Source organism: Prunus dulcis, chromosome 8 (assembly GCF_902201215.1).
Source record: "Prunus dulcis chromosome 8, ALMONDv2, whole genome shotgun sequence".
In the NCBI taxonomy this organism is placed as follows: domain Eukaryota; kingdom Viridiplantae; phylum Streptophyta; class Magnoliopsida; order Rosales; family Rosaceae; genus Prunus; species Prunus dulcis.
In genome coordinates, this window is record NC_047657.1 from 15,927,459 (window position 1) to 15,936,964 (window position 9,506).

At 36.4% G+C, this 9,506-nt stretch overlaps 2 protein-coding genes across 3 annotated transcripts; one reads left to right on the top strand and one right to left on the bottom strand.

Annotated features, from left to right (window-relative positions):
- Positions 1-386: 386 nt before the first annotated feature.
- LOC117637645 (ribonuclease 2) lies at positions 387-3,893 on the bottom strand. The gene is made up of 9 exons (XM_034372579.1): positions 3,487-3,893; positions 3,307-3,335; positions 2,858-2,931; positions 2,419-2,520; positions 2,296-2,299; positions 2,092-2,183; positions 1,762-1,923; positions 1,385-1,484; positions 387-675 (listed from the first exon to the last, which is right to left on the bottom strand). Exons 1-9 carry the CDS (start codon positions 3,735-3,737, stop codon positions 638-640), a joined length of 852 nt encoding a protein of 283 aa, XP_034228470.1. The 5' UTR covers positions 3,738-3,893; the 3' UTR covers positions 387-637.
- An 843-nt stretch (positions 3,894-4,736) lies between these two features.
- LOC117636602 (mediator of RNA polymerase II transcription subunit 19a) lies at positions 4,737-9,420 on the top strand. 2 transcript variants are annotated; one of them, XM_034371178.1, is made up of 8 exons: positions 4,737-5,149; positions 5,265-5,393; positions 6,458-6,524; positions 6,860-7,143; positions 7,317-7,544; positions 7,868-7,927; positions 8,087-8,227; positions 9,046-9,420. In XM_034371178.1, the coding sequence occupies exons 3-7, from the start codon at positions 6,494-6,496 to the stop codon at positions 8,135-8,137; spliced, it is 654 nt and encodes a 217-aa protein (XP_034227069.1). In that variant the 5' UTR covers positions 4,737-5,149; positions 5,265-5,393; positions 6,458-6,493; the 3' UTR covers positions 8,138-8,227; positions 9,046-9,420. The 2 variants fall into 2 exon arrangements, with proteins under 2 accessions (XP_034227069.1, XP_034227070.1); XM_034371179.1 differs by having other exon boundaries at positions 4,770-5,149; positions 7,868-7,922; positions 9,046-9,262.
- The last annotated feature ends 86 nt before the right edge of the window (positions 9,421-9,506 follow it).

Below are 9,506 nucleotides of genomic sequence, written 5' to 3' on the forward strand. Positions count from 1 at the left end.
GAATGGGTTTGTTCAAAGCTTATAACAAGTCATATTTCACCCATTTGTCCCAGTGTCAGGATTTACGCAAGGGAAAGCCATCATAAGCATAACCCAAAAAAAGGTTGAATTTACCGGTCTGGTCAACCAAGACGACACAGACAGTAGGAGTACCTTGCTGTGATTTGCTTTGGTGTATCATTTTTCTAACAGAAAGAGTCCTCTTTATAAAGACCAGCCTTTTTTTTCCTCTTTTTTTTCTTCCCACAGTACAATTTGTAATGATTCCATGGCATGGGTACACAAGCTGCAGGCTGCAGCAATGAAGTAGAAAGCAAGAATATATGGGCGGCTGAACCACCTCAATGGTCCATTGAAGACATCGAATATGTTATTTGAGAGAGAGAGAGTAAAGAATTTTTCCCATTTTTATTTATTTTGGGGTTCTGAATTTACACCGCATTGTAGCATACAGATAAACTATGAAGTAGAATACAAATTCATCGGAGCAATGCTAAGCAATCTTTTCCAATTTTGGGATCTGAATTTAAACAATAGAGATCAACTATGAATTTTGTAACTTTGCTCAAGAATTACACAAACTGAATTGAGTAATGTACAACATGTCGACCCGCCAAGATCTTAGAGAACATCAGCATCAGGCACTTGAAATTTCCGTTTCACCACTGCCAAGCCCTGAACAGAAAAAAAGAGTAAATTAATCTGAACTGGAATTATCTACAACCCTGTAACAATATTCAATAATATATTATGCTAGAATAAATGTTGGATGATAAATTAATCTTTTTTTTTTTTAATAGAGGATGATAAATTAATCTTAACATAAATGTTGGAATGATTATGTCTCAGAAAGATCTGTGAATCCTAGAACCGTTGTATGATAACTTAAGGTTAAAAAATGATGCACTCAAGAAAATATGCCCCAAATCGCCTGAAGACACAAACACAAACACAACTATCATATGTTTAGACTTTCCTTTTCTTGTCTTCTGTAAAGTTTATGTGAAAGGCCTAAAGGACAGGCAGTTCATGGAAGAAAGACTCTAGGAAAGATAAGAAGATGCAAAAAGCCAGCAAGCACGAACACTTGCAACTAGAAATATTTCCTGACAATGAGCTTGGCCCCAATATTCATGCCCTCCCTACTCTGACAGAGCGGCCTTGGGTTCAATTCCTAATGGAGCAAATAACTGAACCGCCCTATGGGTGGTCCCTTGGATCCAGATTACCTAGCGCCGTTGCAAGTGAAAAACGCATCTACACCACATGTTATCGGCACAATGTACATTTCAAACCAAATCTAAATCTGATTCAAAGAATAATGACATACCTAAGCTGCACAAATAAATATACTATCAGATAATTGGGGTTTAAAGAAAATTACCCATTGATGCATATGCTGGTATGCTGACGTAATCAGGACATGAACTACTTGAATATAGCCTGCCATTTGGACTGGTAGATCCAATCGCACAATCCCGAGGCTGCAATAACATGAAACATTTAGAATACGTAAGGAAACCTCTGCACATAACAAAAGAGCATAAACAAAGGTGGATCTTGGGATTTGTCCTCCATGTCCATCTCAAATAATCTCAACTATCCAATATGCCTCGAGTAAATAAACTGACAAAGTGCATCACTATTAACCACCACAACAATTGGGTCTGACTCCTCAATCAATCAATCTACAAGAAGTGTTTAATTCTTTGGTTCAATATGATATAGGATCAAAGGTGAAATCTAGATGGGAGTTCTAACCTTGAAATCCTTGTAGAAGCATAGATGAAGTTCCTCCAGAGCACCTTTTTTGCAAAGCAACTTTGGGGTTGTCCGGAAAGCATTCTGAATAGCAGAAACAATGCCTCCAAGAGGATATTTTTCAGTATTTGAAGGTACATATCCTGCTTCATTCAGGACTTTCTGCACACAGGGTAAGGAAACTACCATTACACATCCAATACAAAAATAGATAGACTCCAACGTCAAACCAATTTACAAATAAGAACCACAAATTATGGATATAGCCAAGTGTGGAAAACATGGCACGGATAGCATCCATGTACAGATTACAATATCTCTGGAACTTACAGTGACATTGTACTTAAAATAGACATTGAGGGTTGTCAAAAAGTAGCTGTATTCATCTCGAGCTACTGGAGAGGAGCAAGTCCCATGCTTCTCTGCAAGAAACAATGAAAAATGAAAAATGAGCAAGACCAATGCAGAAATAAGAACTTGTACATGTGATGCATTCCAAGAAAAAGAAAAGGAGCAAAAGATTAAGATGATTACCCCACTGCCATTGTAATATCGTGCAATTCAGTCATGAAGGAAAGATAAGAATGAAAAATAGTTAGCTCAAATTTAGGGTCATAACAAATTTGAGAACAAAATAAGTCCACAACTGATGATTACCTCATGACCCCAAAATGATCCTTTTCCACCATGGCAGGATGATGGTCTACCACAACTTAAAGACGGCCAATATTTCTCTAATGCATCATGCAATGTTGAGATCTACACAATACATAAAGAGAGAGTGGTGAGACACTGCCACTACTAGAGATATATCTCTAAGGGAGAAACAAAGTTGTAACAGCTGAAAATTAATACAAGTCAGATGATGTCTTTATAATAAAAACATGGACAGTGCTGTCTAAACCTTGTCGAAGATGGCACGACATGAGTGTTGGTACTTTATTCCGTCAATCAGTACGTTCATTACATAATACAAACGAATCATGCGCTTAAATAAAATCTTTCTTTTGGGGGTTCCTCATTCCTTTCTGTGAGCTATTTTCTTAAATATCCACGACCCCAAAAACCACGTAGACACAAAATTAAAAATACACACCTCTTTTTCATCAAAGCTTTTCTGTGTGCAACAGGCAGGCCAGGTTCCATCATTGTAGTCAGGCCACAATCCATCTACCATTCACATATTGAATGGTGGTTAGTATATTTCTCATTAAGCAAACAGTCAATGGATAAAATATGGGTTGGCCGACTTTGATCATGAATGAAATAAAATTTTTTGAAACCCCTTCCTGGATTTTCAGGTTGTGTCCTTTAAGAAAAAGTAACAAGCAATCTTTCTTCTTTTTTTCTTTCTGAAAACGCAAAAACAAAGCTACTCACTAATATGGACATTTTGTGTTTTCTGAGCTTTGAAGAGCATAAATTAGCTTCCAAAATTACGAACAAACATGCCACAACCAAAATATTTTAACTTCAAGTGCAAAATCAACTTATGTCATGCTTTCCATCCTTGCAATATACAAATATTATATGTTGGTAACTTACGGATTGTAAACACGGTTGGAGAATTTGCGCTGGAATAAGAAAAACCAAAGTATAACAATCACCTCAAAATCAATCAACTCAGACCATAAACAGGAAAGTCAACCTAATTAACCAAATTAAAATCAACCAAAACGAAAAAAGAAAGAAACTTTAAAAACTGAGAGGGAAGAGAGAATGAACCCTCGGCAGCAAGCATTGGATGAACAACAATGGCGGGTATGTTGACAGAAAGTGCCAGGCCATTGCAGGGCCAAGTTGAAGTAATCGAACTCTCTCTGCCTTCTGCTTCCAATTTCAATTCCGATTCCAGTTTGATTGGCTTCAATCAGACACAACGAAGCTACTACTATCAATGCTACTGCAGAAGCAAATTGGGCAGAGAATATAGCCATTTTCAAAGATATGAGGAACTTTTTCAATTTCAGAGGCATCTGGCGTGGTTGGTTTATATGGGCACAACAAGGGTAGATTGGTCATTTGTGTGACGTATGAGAACAGGAAAGCCCCAAAAGGCACGGCTTTCTTCTTCTCCAATAATTGTAACCAGAGTTCCTTTTTTTTTGTTTTTTCCTTTTTCGCGGTTTGTTATGTTTTTCGAGTTTCATATAATACAGAAAAAAGCAAAATAAAAAATAAAAATTATTAACTGATTTTTTGTTTTTAACTTTAAATTTCATATTCTTTCTTCTTCTCCCCTCATCTCTCTCTCCTCTTATCGTCAAAACTAATATTTTATTTCTGGTAAATATTATTTGCAAAGGTTTGTAATTGGAGTTTGGGCAAATTCATGTAATTTAGAATTATAAATTCATGTACTTTACCATTATACAAATCTCATAATTTTTTTTAACTCCAAGGATTGATTTACACTAACAATAAGAGTAAAAATTTTGAGGAGGTATAACTTAAGAACGCAATGAAATGAGTAGATATGGGCTTAGCCAAATTGATTAGAGTGAATCTGCTCCTCACTATACATCAGTGTTCGAATCCCTCTTCCCGTACTCAGTGATATTTGTTATGTTTTTATAACCTCGTTTCGAATGATTTATTAATACCATTTTTTATGCGTACGTTTAGGAACAGTGATGTTGTAAGGCCCATACTCCAATACGACGTGTCATACTTAACACCCTCATAGTATAAATCTCTTATGCATAAATTATAAAAAGAAAAAACAAATCCCACATCCTCACTCAAACAACTACCTTCGTTTTGAATAAGAACCAACCTCATATCATATGGCAATCATGTGGTGCTAACTGTATTGCCATCTCCTCACACTAAATGCATGATGCATCAAGTGTACCACAGAATGTTTTCTACTTTTTCTCCTCAAAGGTTTTGCCTTTCATTCCAAAACCACTCACAAAAGCAAAAAGGTTGAACGAGTTTTATTGTGTGAAATATAAAATCCAAAAACAGCGCCATATTTTGGTAGTAGTAATAGCGGCGCTCTAAATAACGAACATCCACTCTCCAAAATAAGACCCAAAAAAGAAAAAAGAGAAACCCCAAAATCCGAACCAAAAGAGGGAAAGAGAGAGAGAGAGAGAAGGCCTGGAAATATAAAAACGAAACCCCTCCAAGTCCAAAGTCCAAACCCTAGTTTAGTTAGATTTATATATATCATTAGAATTAGATATATACACACGCATTACTCTCTCCCTCCCTCCACCACTGTTCTCCACCACCTTCCAAAACTCCAATTTCTCTCTCTCTCTCTCGCTCTTTCTCGAAGCTTCTCGATCTGCAAAAGCCGAACTTGACAATTCCAGCTCCACTCCTCCGAACCCCCAAACCCCAGCAGATTGGAAACCCCGCAATTTGCTTCAATTCGCAGGTCAATTTCGCATTCGATAACCCTACGCACCTCTTTTTGTTGACGAGCGTTTTGATTGTTTGAGCTTTTTTGGTCAATCACTCAATTGGGTTTTGGAATTTTTTGTATTTGGCAGCTTTTGAAGTGTGGGACTACCGGGTTGGACCAGTGGACAAAGAGCAGGGAGGAAGAGCTGGAATTACGGTTTTGGCCTCGTGATCTGGGTTACTGCTAGTTCAAGAGCAATTCGGGATCCATGTCAGAGGTCTGCGCTTTGCTTGACCAATCTCCCCCTCTTTTTCTCTCTCATTAGTTCAAAATATTATGTTTCTGTTTGCTTCTTTGGGTTTTGAAGTCTATGTAATTGATTCTTCTTCCAAAGACATTTTTGTTGATAATATCAATATTTTAGAGACTTACCCTTTGTTGTTTGTCCAAAGATTTGCTTTGGGTTATCTTAAAAGTTGCTAGATTTCGTCTCATATTTATTGGGTAGTTTCAGTAACAATAAAGATTTGTTGACGGAAAGAGAGGACACAGAAAGGAGAAATCTTTGAAGGATAAAGCTTAGCTTTGTAAGAAATAATTAGCATTTTATGTTGGGATGGCTAAATGTGGCTACTAACATTCGTGAAGTTAAGAAAATATGGCAATCAAATTTGTGTCATTGGTAGTGAAATTGAAACCTCATCACATACTTAGTTGCTTGCCCTAGTTCAGTTACGACAGTGGTGTGCTTAGAGTCAATAGTGATAGTCATGGATTGCATGCTGATTGTCGAATCTGTAGTAGGAAGAACTAAGCAAAAGCTTTGTTGAATTAGTAAGGGAGTATTCTGAGTTCTTTTGCGGTCACCCGCCTGCCTTGCTCAAGAATCAACATTAATTTCTTAATGGTTTCCTGAGTTTTTGAAAGCATCCCCTGATTAATTAGTGGCCCGGTTTTATGTGGGGTCCAGAGTAGAGAAATAAGCATAGGAAGCTGGATATTATTTACTTTGGCTTGCTTATGAAGTATACGAGTTAGTATGCGGCCCCGGCCATTTTTGGGCAAAGATACGTGAGGGTCTCCAATAGGGATGGAAGTGGTAGGTGTCTTCGGAATTATACAGGAAAATGGATGTCTTTAGCGTCACACAAGAGGCTAGTTATGAAAACCTTGTCCTGAACTTTCAACCACTTTATCTGAATATAAACTCAAATATTACTGTAATGTAATGGAGAAACACTGCAAATGTGTGACCTTTTTATATTTTGGATTTTATATCTTTTTGCTGTTTCTATGGTTGTCAAAGCTTCCTCATGTTATCTTTTGTCTCTGACATCACAGTTGTTAGCGTCTTTCCACTTCATGAGACATTGACCCATGGATCCTGAAGGAACAAAGTTTGGACAAGGTAGAATGTTGTTTTTAATACGGTGCTTTATCTCGGGGTTTCTCCTTTTCCCCTTTTGGTTTAACTTCATCTATAGTTGTATCTTTTATTTGTAGTGACATATTTAACAACAGTATTCATAGCTGAAGCACTCTTCAAAACCTCATTTGTTCACGCATAGCACTGAATTTTGAACTTTGTCCACCCTTATCCATCTGGTTAATTTCAGAAGCTCAATAGTTCATAACAATATCCCTGAAAATATACTTATTCCAATCTAGTTAATAACGCAATTCTTTTGTTTCTATTAGTTTAAGAGTATTTTATTTTATTTGATGAGATGCTGTTGGATATAGGACCAAAAGAGCTGACCGGTGCTGTAGATCTCATAAGTCACTACAAGTTGCTTCCCCACCATGAGTTTTTCTGCAAGCGATCACTTCCTGTATCAATCTCAGACACACACTATCTTCATAATGTGGTGGGAGACACAGAAATTAGAAAAGGAGATGGGATGCAGTTGGATCAACTTATTCAGAGTACATCATATTTCAGTAAACCACGCATACAGCCTTTTGACCTAGATATTCTCAGAGAGGCTTTCCATCTTAGAGAAACAGCTCCTATTGATTTGCCACTCGTGAGAATTCTACTTGCAGTTATTCCTATTGCTGTTCCTTTTTATAGTTTCAGAGTTTCTTACTTATATTGGACGGCAGTTGTGTGAAGTTTCTTCTTTTCCAATAAATACCTCCTGCAAAATTTTTTGCTTTCCAGGTTCTCATTGTATTTGATATGTTTTGTCTTCTATAGGCCGATAAGGGGATTCCAACTATTGCAGCGAAATCAAAGAGCGAGTCTAAAGACAAGGAGAAGAAACACAAAAAGCACAAAGACAGAGACAAAGAGAAGGATAAAGAGCACAAGAAGCACAAACGCCGTCATAAAGATCGAAGTAAAGATAAAGACAAGGAGAAGAAAAAGGAGAAAAGTGGGCATCATGAATCGACTGGTGATCACTCGAAGAAACACCATGAAAAGGTTGGAAAATTGTACATTCGTACAATTGCATTCCTTTTCTTAAGCACTTGGTAATATTAACGAGAAACAAGAAAATAATGAAAATGAAAATTTGTCCAAATAGCTATATTATGGCCTCAACTGTTGGTCCCCACCCCCTGCCCCTCCCCATGGGCCCTAAAAATAAGCTTCCGGGTAGTTATAAGCTGCTGTTGTTTTTTGACCAATCTAATTACAGTTTTTTGTTTTACCAGTAACAAATTTAATGTTTATTATTATTTAAATGTAGTTAAATATAAAGAGGGATTTACATGCTTTAGTTTTGGCACTTTGTAAAATTTCAGAAAAGGAAACACGATGGAGATGAAGATCTTAATGATGTTCACAGACACAAAAAAAGTAAGGTAATATAGACATGAAACTCTGTTTGGAAGTGAACTTTTGTATGTCCGATCCTTACCTTTATATTTTACTTGTGTTACATGATTATGCCCCAGTATTCTTTGTATAGTTCCTTTCCATCCACCTTTAACCAGTGTCTTTGTTTCTCACTAACTTTTCAGCATAAAAGCGCAAAAATTGATGAAGTGGGTGCAATCAGGGTAGCTGGCTGAAATGATGGGATACTTTAGTAATTTTGTTTTCTTCAATGGTTGTCGTTCATAGTTTCAAGGGGTCTTTCACTTGATTTTGTGTTTCTTGAGGTACACAACTTTACCTTTCCTGTAAATCTAGATTAAGATACTCTATACTTTTAGTTTCTTCTTAATAAATGATTAAAGATCCACCAATAACTGCCTTGCATTGTTTCCATTTTATATCTTTCCTCATCATGCTGATGGTTCAACTCCTCATTTTTCGTCACACTTGATATGGCTTTATGTTTTCTTTGATATTGATCTGTTGAGGCTGGCATGGGAATACGGAAATATAAGTATGCAGGCAAGTTAGAGAATGAGTTAGACGGATATAGTTATTATTTGGAAGTTAGATGTCGTAGTTGAGGTTGGTCAAATGCATTGTACAGTGAAGAATTTATCTATCTCTGACCTTGGGGTAAAAGCAGCTAAAGTGATTGGAAAAAAGGCCATTTGGATTAAGTAGGGCTGCGATCTCAAGTTATTATACAACTTATGAAGTTCATTTATTACCTATTGGCCTCCTGCTCGTTGGCTGAATGATAATATAAGACTATCCAGTAAAATATCTTTTAGAATATTATTATGCTTGAGCCCTATATATGTGTACTCTTCATCTCATCGATATGGTAATAACAATGTTCCTTTTTGATATGCTGTCATTTATGCAATACTGGCAGGTCTTTAGGCCTTTTAGTTTTGTATAATTACCATTCTCTGTTTACGGTACAATTTTTGTTCATCACAATTACCATATGAATGCCAAAACATCGATTCTCCTTTTTGAACAATTTTCTTATCTTATAGGCTTATGTGCAGTAGTTATGTTGTTGTTATCACTTGCCTAGAAGCTTAGATACATGATGCTTTTCGTTTATGTGCAGAATAACTTCTGAACTGACAAAAGATTGTGAAGAAGGTGAATTCACCTGCTGAAAAAATGTGGATTAAAGGTAAAAAGTAGTGAAAATGGACTTCTTTGTATTATAACAATGATCTAATATGACTGCCAGTAATTTGAAAAAACTATGCTATTCTGTTTTCATGGTACATTGGATGTTGTAGCATATTCAAGGTTTTACGATCTCTTTGCATTTTTTTTATAAGTCCAGAATTTATAGTTTGTGAGGTAGAGTTTGTAGCTTCCAGTATTAGGGAGAATAGGTTAGGAAGAGACTGTATATACGATTCCTTTATTCCTATTTGTATCAATGGCTAACTTCACTAATTATCCAAAAAAGATGTAATGTCTAGGCTTATGTCGGTTCTCACTTGAATTCTAACTGGTATCAGTGAAATATTCTTTGTGCATGAAGAGGAAAGACAGTGATGATAGGTATTTGAA

Coding starts and splice junctions, on each gene's coding strand:
- LOC117637645 (XM_034372579.1), bottom strand. CDS start 3,737: ATGCCTCTGAAATTGAAAAAGTTCCTCATATCTTTGAAAATGGCTATA. Junction 3,336..3,486: donor TCCAATGCTTGCTGCCGAGG/GTTCATTCTCTC, acceptor TTCTTATTCCAG/CGCAAATTCTCCAACCGTGT. Junction 1,485..1,761: donor GCTTCTACAAGGATTTCAAG/GTTAGAACTCCC, acceptor ATGTTATTGCAG/CCTCGGGATTGTGCGATTGG.
- LOC117636602 (XM_034371178.1), top strand. CDS start 6,494: ATGGATCCTGAAGGAACAAAGTTTGGACAAG. Junction 6,525..6,859: donor AGGAACAAAGTTTGGACAAG/GTAGAATGTTGT, acceptor TGTTGGATATAG/GACCAAAAGAGCTGACCGGT. Junction 7,928..8,086: donor ACAGACACAAAAAAAGTAAG/GTAATATAGACA, acceptor CTAACTTTTCAG/CATAAAAGCGCAAAAATTGA.